The following is an 18,708-nucleotide window of genomic DNA, read 5'->3' as shown; positions in this document are numbered from 1 at the left end:
ACAATTTCAATGTCAGCGGACGAGAGCTGAGGCGTGATCAGGAAAGTTTTATGTATCTTAGTACGGATAATGTCCTCCCATTCTTATGGGAAATAAGCCTGCTTTTGGTGTTTTTATGATGGCAATGGCGACCACCAACTCACAGGAGTTCACGTGGGTGTATATCTGATAACTGTGAAGGCCATGGGAAATAATATGAAATAATAGTCTTTTATTATAGAAATTGCACTTTCTCTTGATTGGCAGTGACATTTTCCTCTAAGAGGGACAAGAAGACTCAAACCATGGCAAAAAAAAAATGCCCCCCAAAGTATAACAGAGCCTCACAACATCCTCAGTACAGGAGTAAATGGTTCTTTAACTGGTAACTTTAACTGAGTTATGTTACATCCCCAAAACTACCCTGCAGTGTCATTTGGGTGTTGTATCATGGACATGTGGTTGTTTTTAGATCGATTCAGGTTTCATGTTTCTGCTATCATACATCTTTAGGATGATGTATTTAAACCCTCTATTCACAGGAATTGTAGGTGTGTTAATATTTCAGTAGGACTACTATCTGAAAAGTTTAAAGTCTGGAGATCACACCTCCCCACTCTTCCATATTTGTTTATCTTTTATATAGTTGTTGTTTATTATCAACGAAACCACAGTTGTTTTTTCCCTTCTGATAACGCTCAAATGTTCAACTTTAACTGCCACCACATATTCCATAAATATTCCCAATTATCCTGACTTATTATGTCTCATTTTTTTTATTTGATGCCAATTATGTGTATCACATTTCTCATATAAATACCCACACATATGTACAGGTGCCCTTCTGTTATGTCAGCTACTATAATGAGGTGAAGAGGTGATGTGGACTAGCAATGGTATTTTTAAACTGAACTTCAATGTTTTATTTCTTTACAAATCAACATGATGGGAAACCCAAAAACATGAAATTAACATACACAGCTGTCTTATTCAGGAGAGAACCTGAAACGGTTACATCACCAAAACTTGTGGCCACCAGCCGTGCAGACATTCAGCTTCAATAAAACATAAAAAAACAACAACAACAACAAAAAAAAAACTTCAGTAGTGAAAATGGTTAATATTTATTTATAAAAATACAACAATTTACATTTAATATACATGATTATTGTTGCAGGCTGAAACCAAACGTCTCTAATTAGTCTCATCAAAGTGAGCTGCAAAAATTTTTGCTATTCTCTCCGTCTCTTTCTTCATGGATGACGGTGACATGTTGGGACGCTGCCGAGGGCCTCTGGGAGGTGGGGCGCTGTGAACCGATGAGTTCTGGTCCTGAAAACATAAAGCGTTAAAGTTAAAAAAACAACAAAAAAAAAAAAACACAAGTTCTGAACTGCAAGTACACAGTGTACCAAGACAGCTTAGTTGCAGGCGAGGCTGAAGACAAGTTAATTAATCTGAAACTTTTTTTGTGATTACATGACTCACAATTCACACACAACAAACCTTTGTTTGGTTAACCTTCATGTTGTGAGACTGTCAGCTACATGTATCAGCAACAAATGGCATGCCTGAACTAGTTTTTTGAAAGGTCTCATCATCATGCAGGGAGGAGAGGTGGTGCCAGCAGTCACACCACCTCTCCAAATAAGTTCTAACTCTCAACTTCTCTGTTTTATTGTGCTCTTCAAAAAGTTGTAAAATTAAAAAACAGGAGTGACAGTCATCTCCATTGATTCTTTTTTTTTTTGCATGTGACAGCATCTTATTGTATTGTACTGCAGTATTATATTGTGTTGTATATAAGACTTATTTTATTTTTATCTTTATATTGTTTTAGTGTACACTGAGGGCCGTGGGACCGTTTCAATTTCAAATTCCTGTGTATGAAATGTACATATGGTTTTTGACAATAAATCTGTATTTGATTTATAATTTTTGTTTGTTTTAAATTGCATTAAAATGATCAATTACATTAGAAGAGAGATCCATCAGTGGTTTTAGAATTCATACTTTTTACTTAATCACATCCAAAGTTTGCAAAAATACAAAAATGTGTTGTTGGTTTAAAAAACAAAACAAAAAAACCCCAACATTTAAATGCTGGGCAAACACTGTGAATGAGATCAGAGAAAGTCAACCTGTTAGTGCTGCAGAACTGAGTGTTAAATTACACTGAATGTCAGTCTGGCGTCACGCACCTCACACATCATGTGAAAGATTATTCATAACACTGTGTGTACAGAAGGTTGGGCAAGTATATTTGCAAAACCATTAAATTATGCAAACATGAATAGATACATCAAAGGTAAAGGTTAATCTCTAACACCAATGTAAAAGTAACAGGAGTGGAGAGAGTGAACATATAAGCAGGCGTGACGGCCAAAAGCACTGCCCGTGGACAAACACTCACCGGGTTGCTGGATGCCTGGGAGAACGTGGGTGCTAAACGTATAGCTCTCATCGACGCCTCCAGTTGGTGGGAGGGGAGGAAGAAGTTTAGAACCTCTGCAGGAACAGAGCTTAATGGATAAAGTTAAAGAAAACACGTTCTCAGTGTTTTGAGGCAGTTACAACTGAAGAGGAGGGGAACTGTGTTTAAACACTCCCCAAAAACATGAAAGTAAATGTTCAGAAAAACAAAACAAAACAAAAATATCTGTTTGACCTCCACAGGAAAACTATATTAAGGGGAAGCGCGTCTGTAAACGGAAGGTCGCTGGTTCGATCCCCGGGCTCTCTGTCCTGGTCATTGTGTCCTTGGGCAAGACACTTCACCTACCGCCTACTGGTGTTGGCCAGAGGGGCCGATGGCACAATATGGCAGCCTCGCTTCTGTCAGTCTGCCCCAGGGCAGCTGTGGCTACAACTGTAGCTTACCTCCACCAGTGTGTGAATGTGAGAGTGAATGAATAGTGGCATTGTAAAGTGCTTTGGGTGCCTTGAAAAGTGCTATATAAATCCAATCCATTATTATTATTCATTATTACACAGACTGTGAGCAACCACATGGGATTTAGTGTGTGTGAGTTTATGTTCAGCCTGCTCAGCAGGAACGTTTTCGCACTGTCAGTCTCCTTATCTCTAGATTGTTGAGATGAATGTTGAAATAAAACCCTAAAGACGCCACACAAGATTTACATTTACACACCTAAAACAAGTTTTATAATGAATCACTGATTTGAACTGGCTCAGAAAAGCTAAAAACAAACAGCATAACCTAACGGCCACAAATGAATCATGAAACACATTTAAGGATACCGTTGGAGGTGTGGCTCGTCTGAGGAGGCGGAAACACTGTGGGTGTCTGTGGTGTGCTGTTTGGCTGGTGATGAATCTGTGTCATGTGACCTCTTGTTAGGGCTGTTTAGTTCTTGTTGTTGTCTTTCATCTCCAGCATGTTGCGACGTTTCATCACCTCTCTCCAGATCTGAGGCATCTCCTGTGGAACCATTTAAGCTGCAGTGGTCTTCACTTTCCTCTTCCCTGTGCTTCCCACTGGGGTGACCCGATTCCATATCTACCAACAGTTTCTTCTTGCCCTCATCTTCACTCAGGTCCAGGTGCTCTGGTCCCTCCAGGCTCTCCAGAGAGGCCAATTCAGGATCTGACAAGATGCTGGTCCAGGGACTGGTTTTGTCTGTTAATGAGGTCACCTCATTTAAAGGCCTCAGCTTCACTACAACCTCCTCATAATCCTCATCTGTCTGCTCATCTACATCAGCGTCCTCTTCCTCTCTGCAACCTGTTTCTTCTTCATCACTCTCAGTCATATTAGCCTTGCCACTTCGTCTATCCTTTTCTTCCTCAGGCTCAGAGTCTGTGAGGTCCTCAGACACTTCTGCTGGTGTAAATGGCAGAGGAGACGTGACTTCTGGGGAACAACGTGAAACTCTGTGAGGACTGGACGATCTCTCAGTGATGGCTTGTGTATTGCTGTCTCCAACAGGTGACACTGTTGAGCTACTCTGTGGGTTTGAAGGAATTGTTTCCAAGCGGTGTCGTTGTAGACCTGTGTAAAGAGACAGACAAAGTTTGAAGGGTTTGAGAAACACACATGCATGCAACATGTGTCTAAACCCAGAGCTGAATCTTTTTAGTTTTGTCTGGCTCACACAGAAGAAGTTGATAACATAAATGTAATTTGCATATAAAATAAATATAATGGGATATGAGAAAAACTGTACAATGAGCTAATTTAAATAACAAGCAGCAGAAGACTGTCAGTCTGCCCCAGGGGAGCTGTGGCTACAACTGTAGCTTGCCTCCACCAGTGTGTGAATGTGAGAGTGAATGAATAGTGGAATTGTAAAGCGCTTTGAGGGCCCCGAAAATTGCTATATAAATGCAATCCATTATTATTTATTATTATTATTATAAATGGACTGGTTCTTATATAGGGCTTTTCTATTCTGAGCACTCAAAGCGCTTTACACAACTCGTTCATTCACCCAATCATTTTCTTAAGTTTTTTAGTTCTGTCTAACTAACATTCATACACACATTCACACTCCGATGGATGCATTTGAGAGCAACCTGGAGTTAGTATCTTGCCCAAGGATATTTGGCATGCAGACTGGAGCAGACTAGGATCGAACCACCAACCTTCTGGTTAGGAGGTGACCTGCTCTACCAACTCTGCCAACTATGCAAAAAAAAGCAAAACAAGAGAAATTAATAAAAAGCAGATTTAAAAAGATTTGTTTTTAAACTGCCTTTTAAAAGAGTCCATCAATCGTAAGTCTTGAGTGGGCCACTAAACAGAAGGATCTGTCTCCTTTTGTTTTCAGCTTAGTATTGGGCACCATCAGCAGGCCCTGGTCACAGAACCTCAGGGGCCTGCCATAGACATATGTTAGTAGAAGCCCTCTGGTATAACCTGGTGTCTGTCTGTGAAAAGCTCTCCAAGTTTGCCAAAGAACCAAGAGGTCCAAGTGTCTCCTTTATCCCAGACATGCATTTTTCTAATTATTTCATTTTTCTCTTGATTTAGCTGAAGAGAACTGCCTGCCATTCACTGTTTAACAGTGTCTAGGCACTTCAATAAACTGCTAAGTTTTCAAATTTCATTTGGGCGAAATGAGGTGTAGAACCAATTATCATCTGCAGAGCAGAGATAAGAGATGCCCTTAAAGGTTGACAGAATGTGCCCAAGGGGGAGCAAATACAATAAAAACAGCAGAGGCCCCAAAACAGAAACCTTGAGGTACACCAAAATGAACTGGATAAGGGGGAGATCTGTGCTTTGAAGTAGCTACAGAAAATGATCTGTCAGACAGGTATGAAGAGAATCACTCCAACCAGATACTGATATACCAACCTAGCACTTCAGCCTATTAAGCAGAATGAAACGTTCAGCTGTATCAAAAACTGAGGTAAGGTCCAACCTGAGCAGCAGAGAACAGTTTCCCTTGTTGCTCGGCCTCAAAATGTCATGTGATACTCTCAGAAGAGCCGTTTCAATTCAATGAAATCTACAAAAACCTGATTGAAAGTGGTCAAGAATGCTGTGCTGATCCAGAGCAGCAGTTAACTGGTTGACCACAACGTCCTCTAGGATCTTAGCAGTAAATGGATGAACTCACCACTGATGATGTTGTGGACTTCTCCGACTAACTGGTTTGACTTTAGTAGAAGCTGAGATGAGCTGTACTCCGAGTCCCTCCGTTTCTCATGTTTATTGTGACTTTCCTGCTCTGGCATAGGTGGGAATGTAGGAGTTGAAAGTTTGCGGCTGAAATATTTCTGAATGTTGTCAAGCTCGCTCAGTTTTTTCCTGTAAGAAAAGAAACAAAGCTCAGGCTCTGCATCAGTCATATAAATGGTTAAACAATGCAGTGTCCATAAACTGGTACCTGAGTGCTGAGAACAGGATCGAGCTGGAAGGATTGATGTCACCTGCACTGCTGCTGTGAAAGGACTGAGACGCTGTTTGCTCCTGCAGACTTTGATGGTACAGGCGTACATTGTCCATGTGCTCAGAATGACGGTCACTCTCACTGGACCTGCAGCAGTCATTACAATAACATATAAATACAGTTGCAGACTTTATATTGTAGTATGTGGCAATGAATAAAACTGTGCAAATGAAGGACCGGTTCTGCAAAGCACCAGTTCTGTGCCAATACCAATGTTTAAAATAATCTGATAGCAGATGCTTGTGTTCTTTTGTTTTGTTGACATTTTGTGACAGGAAAACGAATTAATCCCCATTGCACAAACACAGTATTATACACAGTACTTACGCCACACTCATTTATTTATATTTTGTTTCCAAAGGGGTCAGACTTGTAATTTTTTGAAGTGGTCTTGCGCAATAGTTTCCCTAGGCTTTCTGAAGGTTTTTGGAGGACATTGGCTGCTTTAAACTCATTTTCAGTCCATATCATTTTCAGAGACAAGTGTTTTTTTATTTTATTTTTATAAAATATTATTTTATTTTACACAAGAAGTGGAAACTAAACTAAACTGTGTCACCAATGTTAAAACTGTTTTTTTGCCTAAATGCTTAATTGTTTGTTTCCAGATTTATACATTTCAACAAATCGCTGCAAATATTTCTGATTTTCATGGCAAAATACAAAGAAATGAGGGGAGGCTTAAGGCTTACGTACTTACTGTAGATATACAAAAACCTGCCCTAACGTTTTTCAGTCCTCAATGTGTCTAAACTAAGTGATACACATTTATGAGACTGGATCTCAGGAATAAGGACCACAAAAATTATGAAACACAGCTGATGAACATCTTCCATTGCCTTACTGGCTGCAGATATTCTAACAGATGATCGGCACAACCATAGTGTGAATAAAAACCTTTCAGAGAACAGCCTGTCCGTGTGGTCGGGTGATGAGATCTTCTGCTCAGGGAACCTGCTGATGTGAGAGGGAAAGCTGCTGTATGTGGCTGTAGTCTGGTAGCTGAGAGGAAAGGCCTGGAACAAACCCTGCCAGACGAACACCTTCTGGTTTGTTTCAAATTTTGAGAAAGCCATCAAGTGTAAAAAAAAAATCTGTTCAAGCAGTCTGAGTTCTCTCACCAATGAGTTTTTGGCAGCTTCTTCACTCACAGATAGTCTCTGCCAGCGTAAATCTTGGACCCCCTTCAGTGGAGTGATGGACACTTTAAGCTGGCCGTGACACTGGCCGCCAAAGTCTGTGATGTTGTACCAACCGCACACTGATGGGAAGCCACAGACTAAAGGGGACAGGTCTACAGAGGCAAATCCAATCACCCTGTCCAGCTCTATGGAAGCAAAATGAACCATGAATAAATGAATCCATCAAAGACATTAAAGCAACACAAATAACTGGGTGAAACAGCTCCTGTACCTCCTTTATGCCAGACTTTAAACACAAGGGATTGTTGTGGATCAACCAGGAGCTGCTTTGATAGCCTGGAAATTTGAAACAAACACATTAGCCTGATGTTTGATCAGTAGGTTATTTAAGTTGAGGTCTGTGAAGTTATTCAACCTGCACTCGTGCTGATGGTCCCACACAGGGGAGTCTGTGTTAGCTATCACAGCCGTGGACACTGGTTCAGCAGAGTCAGCAGTGGCGTATGAAACACAGCAACATGGCATCCCTTCACTGCGTTCTGCGAGGGGACAGCCTGATGGAAAAGACAAACATGTTGTTGTTAGTGAACTGTACGTTTTGTTTCTGTTTTGCTTTTTTTTTTTTTTTTTTTTTTTTTTAGAAAAAAAAAAAGGCACAAGACATCAGGTCACACCTTTCAGGTTCAGGTGCATGGCCCGATCCACTGTGACTGTCACAGGGAAAGATTCATCTGTACTCTGTTCCGTGTGCTGCACAGATGAGATGTCTGGAGTGGCTCTGGAGGATTTATACTTGTGTTTGCTCTGTGCTGATGATTTTCTGAGTGTAGATGGAGAAAGGACTTGATCTCTTTCTTCCATGTCCTCTGATAACAGTTCTTCCTGACTGTCAGAGTCCACCTGAGTCTCAGCTCCAGCAGGTATTTCTCCTGGATATGAACCGCCTGTCAAGGTGATGTGTACCCTGAGAGCTGCTCCTTGTAGATCTGCTGCTGAGCGCCTGAACAGAGGGTACACTCCTGTGAAAATACAAAACTTATTACACTCTGAAATATGGAGACGATTTTACTAAAGCATTGCTGAGCAGTTATTTCATACCACTTAGCGTCAGCTTCTGCTTGGAAGTCTTTGCAAGCGAGGACAGATCGACGAATGCTGAGCCCACCAGTCGGTCTGTGTCACTGGGCCTTCTGGTTTTATTTTTCTTAAAGGCAACCCACACCTGCACCTCCAGCTTCTCCTCCCGTAGATACCACATTAAAGGCTGCGTACGTCTCAGTTCAACAGTCCTACTTCCTTCAAAACTCACTGTGGCCTGGTCTTCCCCTGCGCCTTCATCAGCAGATGGGTGTTTCAGGTGAGAACAAAAGGCGTCTCGGTCATAGAACTTGTACCTGATGTAGCAGTAGGTGGAGCGCAGCAGCTCACTGTGCCCAGGTAGCAGCAAACAGTGGATGGGTAGCCACACTCTAGGCATGGTAAAGGTCAGCGAGAGTTTTCTCATGCTCTCTTCAAACAGTTCTTCTTCATCCTGCATCACGGAACTGTCAGTCAGGGTATTTTCCCAGCCTAAACCCTCAGCAGCTTTAATGACCCTTTCTCTATCAGAGTGGTGAGCGAAGCTAATGGAAAGCTCTAGGCCTCCGACCAAGATGTGCTGGTGCTGAGAAGAACTTGCTTCACGACTTATATAAACTCCAAACCAGCCAGAAATACCTACATATGTGGAAAAAGAAACACTCTGACAAAGTCTTAACAAAAAATAACTGCTTTAACTATTTTAAGCCCAACATACCTGTTCTTTTGTTGATGAGCTCAGACAGAGGTATTTTCACAGTCCCCAACATTAAATCTTTAGGTTTGGAAACGTTCACACCTACAAAAGAAAAAAAAAAGGACAAAATAAATATTAGAAACAAATACTGCTAATAAAATTTTTACACAATAATGTTTCAAAAATTTCAAATACATGTTTTGGTTCTTTTACAGACTTTTCCAACGCATTGATGTTTATCTCACTGTTAAATGGTGTATAACGAAAAATATTTACAAACTAGGGCTAATATTCATGACGATTCTTAATATCTAGATCAGTCAGTTATTACACAGGTGTATATGATATAATATTAAAAAAAAAACTATGACAATTTCTTTAAGGCTCCACTGATGGGTAAAGAAAAGATAAATAAAAAGTAAAATAAATGATTAATGGTCTCAAGTTAAACATAATCAGAAAACTGTAACATAATATACTTTAGGCAAGTTAAATGTAAGAGTAACCTCATTTCACAAAGAGTGCACTGAGCTCACTTAAACTTTTACGGTTGTCTCGGTTCCACACAGTGAAGACAGCAGAAGCCTGTTCCAGCTGCTCAGCAAGGCTGAAGGTTTCTCCGCTGCTGGTCTGAGCAAGCAGATCACAGGACACCTCCATGTGGTGGTCGAACTCGGGGCAGAAAGTCTTTGCTGCTGTGCGGGTGCACCTCCTTTCACTCTCGGGCAAGAAAGAAAGCTGGACTGTGATGAAAGTGTTCAAACCAACGCCGACAAAGTAGCTGAACCTCTCATCTTGTTCTGATAATATCCTGAAATAGCAGAGGCAGTATTTCTAAATACTAATTTGGGCATTATGGTTTCAATACACATAAAGAAGAAATGAGCGAATACTTTTATTTTGATCAGATGAAATTTGCCACCAATCTCAGAATGAACAAAAATAAAACAGCAGAGTCTCAACAACTGTAGATTTGGTGCACATCATCAGCTCTTAATCCTACATCCTAACCCAAATATTTTTATCAAAGCGAGCAGGTGTTCAGAAAATCTGTTCTAATTAATGAGCTTTATCATACATAGATGAAATAAAAAAGGCAAATTGTCCGGAGGTCAGTAATAGTGATGTACCTTGCGGCAGCCTTCAGACCACATGCTCTGTGCACTTGAACCACGAGTGTCACAACTCGAGAGGCAGCTCCTCTTCCAGTGTGTCCTTCAGGTCTCACAGGCCTGTGCTTGTATCGAATGCAAACATCTAACAGTCCTACAAAAACAAAAGCAATAACAGTCAGATACTGCCTGTATCTATATATTCCTATTAGCATGCGTGCATAATTATGTGTGTATACCTGAAGGCTGAGGTTGGTGTACTGTGGGACTCTCTGTCCTGGGAATCAGGGGCAGAGAGAACATCTGGGCCTCGTCAGGAGTTTGCCTCTGCATGGTAACCATGGCACACAGCTTGGACAGCGGAAGCATTCCTCTGGCCACGAGCTGATCTCTCACATTTGGATAGTAATATCTATAGAGAGACATTACATTGATCACAAAAAGAAAACAAGTTGAGCCAGTTGCAATCAAGACTGATTACTTTCACATAAATTCTGATTTAAGTTAGTGGATCTCAAAATTCTGTCTGGCATGCCCCCACTACACCTGGTTGTCTGTACACACACATGCAACTTGAGAATCACTTCACTAAAGACACTAAAGAGTAATGCTGCAGACCTGTATATCATTACCATATGCACAACTGAGCATTTAGAAATAAAGTATTTTCCTTAACAGGATACAGTGTGAAACTCACTGATTAAAAACATACAAAATGCACTAGATTTATGTAATGAAACAAAATTTACAAAAGCTGCCAAGGAAATAAAGTTTTCTGTGCTCCTTGTACCTAATGAAACTTTAAGTAAAGTTTAAAACCTATTTTTACAAAGTGCACTTCAGCTCAAGCAGGAAACCAAAACATTACCATTCCTGGGGTAAAAATACTAGGCTTATAATCAGCATTTTAACTGTGGTAAACATCATTTCATTATTTTATTAAAGTTTAAATGATACATGGATGACATAACAGCATCCACAAACCTGCACCACACTTCAAACTGGATGCCTCCACCGCTGCTGAGACCTTGACTTGAGAGAGAGCTGAGTAGCAGCCTCTGGACAGGAACTCCTTCAGGAGCCAGGAGCACATGAGTCTCTGTGTGACCAAACACCGGGTCAGGAACACAGAGCGTTGTGGTGGTACGAAATGGTTTCAGGTTCACAGCTGTTGGGATGTGATTAAGCTTGGAATGATTCAGAGGGAATAGAAACATCTTATGATGAAGATTTGAAATGATTAGGTGGCCTTACTGCTCTCTATGAGGTTTTGGTCCATGTCTGCAGCAGAGTTGCCCTCCTGACAGGGGAAGCTGTACTGGATGTAGCAGTCTGCCTCACCCCACACTGTGGACTGCAGAGGAGTCATCCCACTGACCCTCTCCACCCTTACCACAAAAACATGCTCTCTCATAGATTCTACATGTGCTGCAGTCACCTGAGGGAGCAGAGCAGTTAATGTTTGTTTGTGTTCATACCAACACATTAGAGAAAGAAAGGGAACAAACAAGTTGTGTTGAAGTTTGGTGTTAACGTTTTCATGAATATTTATTCTACCAAGTCACATTCATGAGTTGTGAGGTTTTAAGAATCTAAATGAACAAACAACAACAACAACAACAACAACAACAAAAAAAAAAAAAAAGCATTGCAGCGAGTTTCCATAAAAACTCAATAGTGACAAATGTAAATTGTGCAGATTTATTTATATTTAGATTTTGGTCTGTATTGTGTGCCAGCACATATTTAAAGTGGAATTTTCTCTATACTTTCTATTAAAAAAAACAAACCAAAAAACTGCCAGACTAATCTATTTGACAAGTATTATGCAGCCAATGGTAACACCAACCTTTGTTTGTGAATGTGGATGGTGATCAAGCAGATGAACTGGTCTCACAAGATGAGGCAACGAGTCATATTCTTCATCTCTCGTGCGCTGGAGTGAAACTATCTGCTCTGATTGGCCCATAGCCAAAACAACCCTGAGGTTTCCTTTACAGCTCCCTGAGAACACATCAATGACAGGCATGTAGCAGTCCACCCCTAAAACAGGGTACTGCGCCTGCAGGAGGAGGTGGGTGATCTTTGGATCCCTGAAGGGGACAGACATATTTTAGTAAACATGTTAGTATGTTCTATACTTTGTCATATATTTTAGGAATCCACTTAGTGACTAGAATGTAGGGTAACTGCCTTTTACAATACATTCTTGGTGTATGTAAACCTGGGATACTAAAAGTTTTCACTGCTCTTCCCTCTCAGATATTATTATTGTGATTCCAATTTATAGGACTGTCAGCTAAACAACAATTACAATTGTTAATCAGTGGATAACGTTCTCAAAGCGTTGGTACATGAACAGTCAAAAAAACTAAACATCAAAATATAATTCCCAGGCACAAATGGTGTAGCATTCACATTTAGCTAATTCCTTCAGTCAAAACTCAGAGATACTTTTTGCAAACAAATAAATGGTCAACTGACCAGCTAGCAACTGTAATATTTCATAATTATCTTATATTATTGTTTACCTATCTTACCTGAATGACATGTAGAACTGATGAAGAGGTAATTTAACTAGGCCAAGGAGTCGATCCTGCCCTGAGCTTCTAGTCTTCTGCCACACTTCTATGACCATCATATTATTCTTCATCCTCTCCAGCAGCTTAGCTGTTAAGGCCACAGGTGTCACCTAAAACAGAGAAATGTAAAGAGTGTATTTAGATCAAGCTGCAGTCACTGAGAAATCGTCAATGATCCCGACAACTAAAAATGCCAGACTAAAAAAAAGGATTAAAGCCTGGAACATAAAACAGTTTTAAAGATTATTATTATTATTATTATTATTATTATTATTATTATTATTATTATTATTATTATTACTACATTTCATTAATCTAGATTTACTTTGCACTAATTCTGAAGTGTCTGTTTGTTGCATCCATGTAGTTTTAATTGATGCAACAAACAGCTTCCAAATCTGGTAACTTCTGGAATAAACAAATAAACAAAACACCTGCCAGGTAAAACAGACTAATGTATGCATTGATTTTTATGTCAGATGCCTTTACTGAAGGAACCCCAAGAGGATTTGTTTCTCCTCCTGGTCTCCAACCAGGGATTTTTCCCATGATAGACAAACAGGTAAACCACTACTCTGTGAAGCCACAGAATATTTTCTAATGCTAGTTTATGCTAATTTATTCTTATGTTAATTTTATTACTAGTTTCTTGTAGAATAGCACAGTATCAGGTACATAAATAAAATATTAAAAAAACCATGTAACAATATGTAAAGCTTTTAAAACAACACTCAAAAATAAAAAAAACTCATAATGCTCCCGTATACTCCTTTATTACAAAAAACAGCTTTGTGCAAACTCTTTGTAGATCCAGAAAAAAGACTTAAGAGAAAAAGTAAATTTTATGTCTTTTGTTTTGTGGATTCAGTTTGCAAAAACATTATAGTAATTTCCCTTCATAAATAAGATCATTCCAATGACTCGATGACGTACAAAGCCAGGCAGCAAACTTTAAATGTGGTGAGAATAATGGACCTGCAGCACTTACCTGAACAAAGTTAAACGTAGGGTTTGCCTGACCCCAGCTGACAACAGATCTTGCCGGCTCATCACACCAAAACAGTTTACAGTTCAAATAAACATTCGGAGCCTGCAGAGGCCCACAGTTGAAGTTCTTCCCATCTGGTACCATGAGTAAGGCATGCAGCAGGACCTCGGGTTCCTCCTCCACCTGCTGCCACGATTTAGGGGGAGATGTTTGATAGCCGGAAACAGGAGCAGGTTCCCTGGAGGGTCTCTGAGGTGTCCAAACATTCAGCCTGGCTTCTTCAAAAGAACTAGCCGGTAACTCCTCTCTACCACTGGTAGCATGCTGGGTTCTGAGGCTCGCCTGTCTCTCTGGACTTTGTGACGGTGACATGTCTCTCCAAGTCACCTTGCTTTTACTTTTTTCAGAGGAGAAACCTTTACTGTGTGCTCCAAGTTCTAGTGAAACCTGCAAAACATATCAACATTACTTCTGTGACAGTTACTTCCAAACATTACTTCCTGAGTAAAAAAAGGAATGAAAATATATTGCCTTGAGAGGTCCAAACTCCCATGTTCCACTGTTGCCTTCTCTCTCAACAGGCAACACGACAGACTGACTCAGCTGCTCGCTCTGCAGCAGACTGCGCAATGGATGAATTGCCTTACCAATGGCAACAGGCTGCAACACAGGATATAGTGATTTAATACATAGTACACCCGAGCATTTAAAAGAAAACAGCAATGATCTTTTTTTATATTTAATGGAATCACAGCCATGTGTTTGTAGAACATGTTAGAAATACAATAACAGACTCTTCAATATTTTAATCACACTTGTGTTATTGTCTGAAAATGTGTATGTCAAAAATATTTTAACTTCAAAACAACCAGTTAATTAAAAATAATCATCACGTAAAGCCTTTGTTAAGAAAAACAGTAGCTCACATATCATGAAATAATTGACAAATTTCAACAAAATCAAATTACTAATAGTCAGCCTGAAGATACTTACTTTCCTTTGGTCACTCTTTCGTGAGTAAATCTTGAAAATCAGATCAGTTCTCCACCACTGTTCAACTGTGGCTGTACTGAAGTTGACAGGAAACACAGAGAGATGATGGAAGTTCACCACTAAAAAACATAGTGTTTGTCAGTCACAAACCTGAAGCAGCACAAGCAGTACTTTTCACTTGGGATGATTTCATTAAAGCAGATTCTCAATGGTCATACCTCTTCCTGTGACTTTACTGGAAACAACTCTGGTCACTTCCCCATCTCGGCTCGCCTTACTGCGATCATGTCGATTTGAAGTCACTGGGAACGAATACTCAACAAAATATGTACTAAAAGAAGAAAATGACATATGGTTTTGTCCCTAAAAGTTCATATTTTTTATAACAAAGTCAGTGATTTGCATCATCATTATTATTATTATCATTATTATTATTATTATTATTATGATCAACAAGATTTTAAATGTTTTCCTAACCATTTCCTGGCAATTAATGGCCGAAGTGATTTTCCTTTATTTGAGGTTTTTCTGGGTGTTGTGGGTGAGCTGCCAGCTGGTACAGTCAGAGACTCAATCGTCACTCTTGCCAGCCGCACCGAACTCAGCAAAGTCAGCTGCTCTGCACTCAGGAGAAAATGGATATTCCCACCATCTCCTGACCGCTGATTCTCTGAATTGTGGCTAGACACAGAAAAACACAGTTCCCAACCATTTCATCCATCTAAGAACAACCTGAGCCTCTGAAAGAAGCTCTAGCTCTAGCTTAAAAAGAATACGTAAAGGTCCTCACCCTTCACTAATCTTGGGTGCAGATTCAGTCAGCTTTTTTGCCTGATCTTTACTTGAGGACACGATCCCTTGGTACTCCTCCTCAGTGTCAGCTAATGTGGTACCTGTAATCTGAAAGAATGACTAAACTCAGTTATACTAGAAAATCAGTTAAACTGACAAAGCTTACTTTACCAAAAAAAAACCAAAAAAAACATATAAAAGTCATCTACTTACAGGAGTTTTGTAGAACAAATTTTCCAGCAAGCTCTGATCATACTGTGGATCATTGAGCTCGCTATCGCTACAGACACTGCTATGACCAGACAGAGAATCAGGGCAGGGGCCTTGTCCATCCCAGAGAGGAAAAGCAGAAGTAGAGCTTTAAAGAAAAGAGAAAAAAAGGGAAAACTTTAAGTAAAAATACAACATCCTACATCTGCATCTGGATATAAATTCAAACATGGATACCTGCCAAGTACCAGATCCACAGCTCTGTTGTCTATGTCAGCAGGTCCATCCAAGCCACTGTCTGAGATTACAGTAACATCATCAGAGTGCTTCAGAGTTAAATCAGTGTGAAGGATATTTTCAAGAAACATCCCAGAAGGAGAAGACAAGGGCCTGCAAGGAAAAGAAGAAAGTCTTACAGAAAGTGAATTGGTAAGAGAGAGGAAGCACTATTTTTTTTCAACACTAACTTTGGCAGAGGTTGGATGTTATCCTTTGGTAGGGGCAGTGGAGTATCTTTCAGAGCCGCAGCACTATCGGTGTCAGATTTCAAAGCTGATATCACCATTGCATTTCTGAGTTTGTTTCCACGGTCGAGAATAACTGAGATGAAAGAAATAAAATTTCAAAATATAGATATGCGTTTCTGCAAACTGATAATGCATGGATGCTTAAACAAACCTGAAATGATATCATTAGTTGGTTGATTTAAAGGATTCACAGCTGTTTGACTGTTCTGAGATCTGTTTGTTGTTGGCATCTGATTTTCGAGCGTCTCTTCTTTATCCCTCTGTGCATTTTGGAAATATAAGTGGTCCTTCCCTCTGAAAATATTATAGCAACAAATAAAGTAAGATCACTGTCCTCAGATTTAAAATCTCATATCTTGCGTATGCCAAGATATGAGATGCTGTGCAGGTGTTTGAATTCAACTCTAAACCTTGGTGTGTTTCCACCACTGCTCTCGGCTGATTCTTTCCCGTTGTCGGCTGAAAGCAACCTGTGCTGTGAGGGCACGGTCATTGGGGTGACTTGTTGTCGCTCGGTGCCGAGGTCTGTGTGGGGACCGGAGCCGCTGCTGTCATAAGCTTCTGTCAGTGGCTCCAAACTAAGAGCTACCTGATGAGGGGTGTAAGAAAAAGCTTAGATGTGGACTGTCCTCAATGTCACAAACTGAGTGAGCAAAGACCAATTTCAATACAGCCAATAATACTCAGATCCAAATAAGCACTTGGCAAGTAAATATGATTTTAAGTCTACACTCACCTGTAGCTCTCCCAGCTTTTCAGACGTTGGAGATACAAGAGTGTAAAATCCACTGATTGACTGTGATAGTGACAGGCGGGAGATGCCAGCGACCTGAGCTCGTGCAACTGGCAGATGATCTGGTTTAGTTAGGACTTCCAGCACCAAAGAGCCCATATCTGTTGATGAACAGCATAATGCAGATTAAAAGGAAATCAAAGCAGCATAGCAAACTCAAGAGCATCAACCTGTCCTAACTACCTGTAAGGTAAGAGGTGAACTGTTTTGGGCCACAGCGGATGGGGAAGCGAGCTGTGGTCTTGATAGTTTTCTGTGCCAGCTGTGATCCATCTCTGGGAAAGAAATGTGTACCGTCGGACGACTCTCCCCACCAGCGCAGCCTGATGAACGTTGCAGATGGTGGCTTGTGAACTGTCCATAAAACTCGGCCTATGGTCACCTTCAGGAAGCATCTGAGCTGGCCCTCGACCAGAGGTGGGAGACTAGTGGATGGGGACACATCACTGGGGACTGCAAGAGTTAAAGTGGAAACACAAAGAAAGTAATAAAAAGAATGGGATGTTCAGTTTTCCTATATTTTCTTTTATTGCCTTTAAATTGAAAAACATTGGACAAATATAACAGATTGGATATGACAAATTATATCAAGCCTTCCTCTAGAAAGAAAAACATGTACTGAAAGATTTTACCTAATGTTTTTCTTTAAACGAATGAAAAATATTAGGTTAAAGAGGGAAAATTTTACTGTCAAAGGTACTTTAACCCAAACTAAAAATCACACTGACAAAACTGTTCTAACTTCAGCGGGATATAACTGGTTATATGGGGCTTTCAGTTAGGTCGTATGTTACAACATAGATCCGCAGAGATTTAAATCAGACCTAAATAAATCTACAGCAAAAAACACCAATGCTTATACGTTCAATGGATATTTTATAAGTTCTTTTATATCGCCCATTGCACTATTAGATTGAGATCTAATGACTGTGAAGGCTAGTTGCGTACAATGAACTCTTTGCCATGTTCAAGAAACCAACATTAGACAATTTGAGCTTTGTGACATTGTACCCATCAAAAAATGGATACAATGTGTTCAGTAAAGGGATGGTCATGGCCAGCAACATTACATAGGAAGGCTGTGTTTTGTTTTTTAAACAGTTCTCAGTAAATACATACTAAGGGGTTCAAAGTGTGCCAAGACAATATCCCCACAGCCTTACACCACCAGCAGCAGCCTAAACAGGCGTACCTAACATAGTGACCGGTGAGCGTTCTCAAGGTCTGATTACTCATTTAATCTTACAACAACTTATCATGTATTAGCAAGTATTTTGGTATCTCTTATGAAATCAATACAGTCTTGTTTATGCATAAACACCACAAAAACGAAAAAGGAAGAAAACAGAAACCGATTGAAGGCGCCCGTTTTAAAGAGAGATTGTATACTTTGCCTTTAGCTTTAGCATATTTTGACAAAACCAAAAAACAAAGGTTGCATAAAGTTGACTGCTAGAGCTACACGTAAACAAACAAAATAGATTTGTGAAGACCGGCGAAACAAACCGAAAGACAGTGCATACAAAAGAGACAGTACATAGAGAAATGTAACTAATAAGTAAACATTTGAGGCTAATCTGAGGCTGACAGCTGTCGGTAACATTACAGTAGCTAACGGCTAGCTAAACTGAGTTTACCTTTCTTTTTGCTGCCTGCAGTTCTGGCGGACCTTTGCTTTCTGCTCTTCATCCCTCAGCTCAGTAAGCATGGACTGTAACTAACAGCCAGGCCAAAGCACAGTCAGAGACGTTAGCAGGCATGTTATCGCTCTGCAGCTAACTAATAATCCGTTAAACGCAGCTGAGTGAGCGGCACACACACACCCACAGACACTCATAATACAAACAGCAGCGCGGAAAACTGTTCCCGAGCAACGAACTACCCCGCTGCCGCTGCCG

General features: G+C 40.2%; 1 protein-coding gene across 3 annotated transcripts; it reads right to left on the bottom strand.

The window, feature by feature from the left end:
* Positions 1 to 1,079: 1,079 nt before the first annotated feature.
* c2cd3 (C2 domain containing 3 centriole elongation regulator) lies at positions 1,080 to 18,656 on the bottom strand. Of its 3 annotated transcripts, XM_084950722.1 has the most exons (33): positions 18,448 to 18,655; positions 16,994 to 17,263; positions 16,754 to 16,911; positions 16,428 to 16,606; positions 16,169 to 16,311; positions 15,958 to 16,090; positions 15,728 to 15,880; positions 15,494 to 15,638; positions 15,279 to 15,388; positions 14,966 to 15,169; positions 14,707 to 14,819; positions 14,489 to 14,607; positions 14,027 to 14,155; positions 13,496 to 13,942; positions 12,466 to 12,617; positions 11,775 to 12,018; positions 11,180 to 11,363; positions 10,910 to 11,093; positions 10,165 to 10,337; positions 9,944 to 10,079; positions 9,350 to 9,624; positions 8,835 to 8,915; positions 8,138 to 8,755; positions 7,714 to 8,058; positions 7,455 to 7,593; positions 7,311 to 7,375; positions 7,019 to 7,224; positions 6,795 to 6,925; positions 5,835 to 5,984; positions 5,565 to 5,755; positions 3,241 to 3,991; positions 2,393 to 2,501; positions 1,080 to 1,311 (listed from the first exon to the last, which is right to left on the bottom strand). In XM_084950722.1, exons 1-33 carry the CDS (start codon positions 18,497 to 18,499, stop codon positions 1,174 to 1,176), a joined length of 6,627 nt encoding a protein of 2,208 aa, XP_084806848.1. In that variant the 5' UTR covers positions 18,500 to 18,655; the 3' UTR covers positions 1,080 to 1,173. The 3 variants fall into 3 exon arrangements, with proteins under 3 accessions (XP_084806848.1, XP_084806846.1, XP_084806847.1); XM_084950720.1 differs by having other exon boundaries at positions 6,795 to 7,224; positions 18,448 to 18,656; XM_084950721.1 differs by having other exon boundaries at positions 6,795 to 7,224; positions 10,910 to 11,024; positions 18,448 to 18,656.
* Between the last annotated feature and the right edge of the window lie 52 nt (positions 18,657 to 18,708).

The sequence above is a fragment of the Perissodus microlepis genome, chromosome 14 (assembly GCF_051167445.1).
Source record: "Perissodus microlepis isolate ML-2025 ecotype Zambia chromosome 14, ASM5116744v1, whole genome shotgun sequence".
Lineage (NCBI taxonomy): Eukaryota > Metazoa > Chordata > Actinopteri > Cichliformes > Cichlidae > Perissodus > Perissodus microlepis.
The sequence above is the reverse complement of the archived record's forward strand: the minus strand, read 5'-3'. Positions and strand labels throughout refer to the sequence as shown.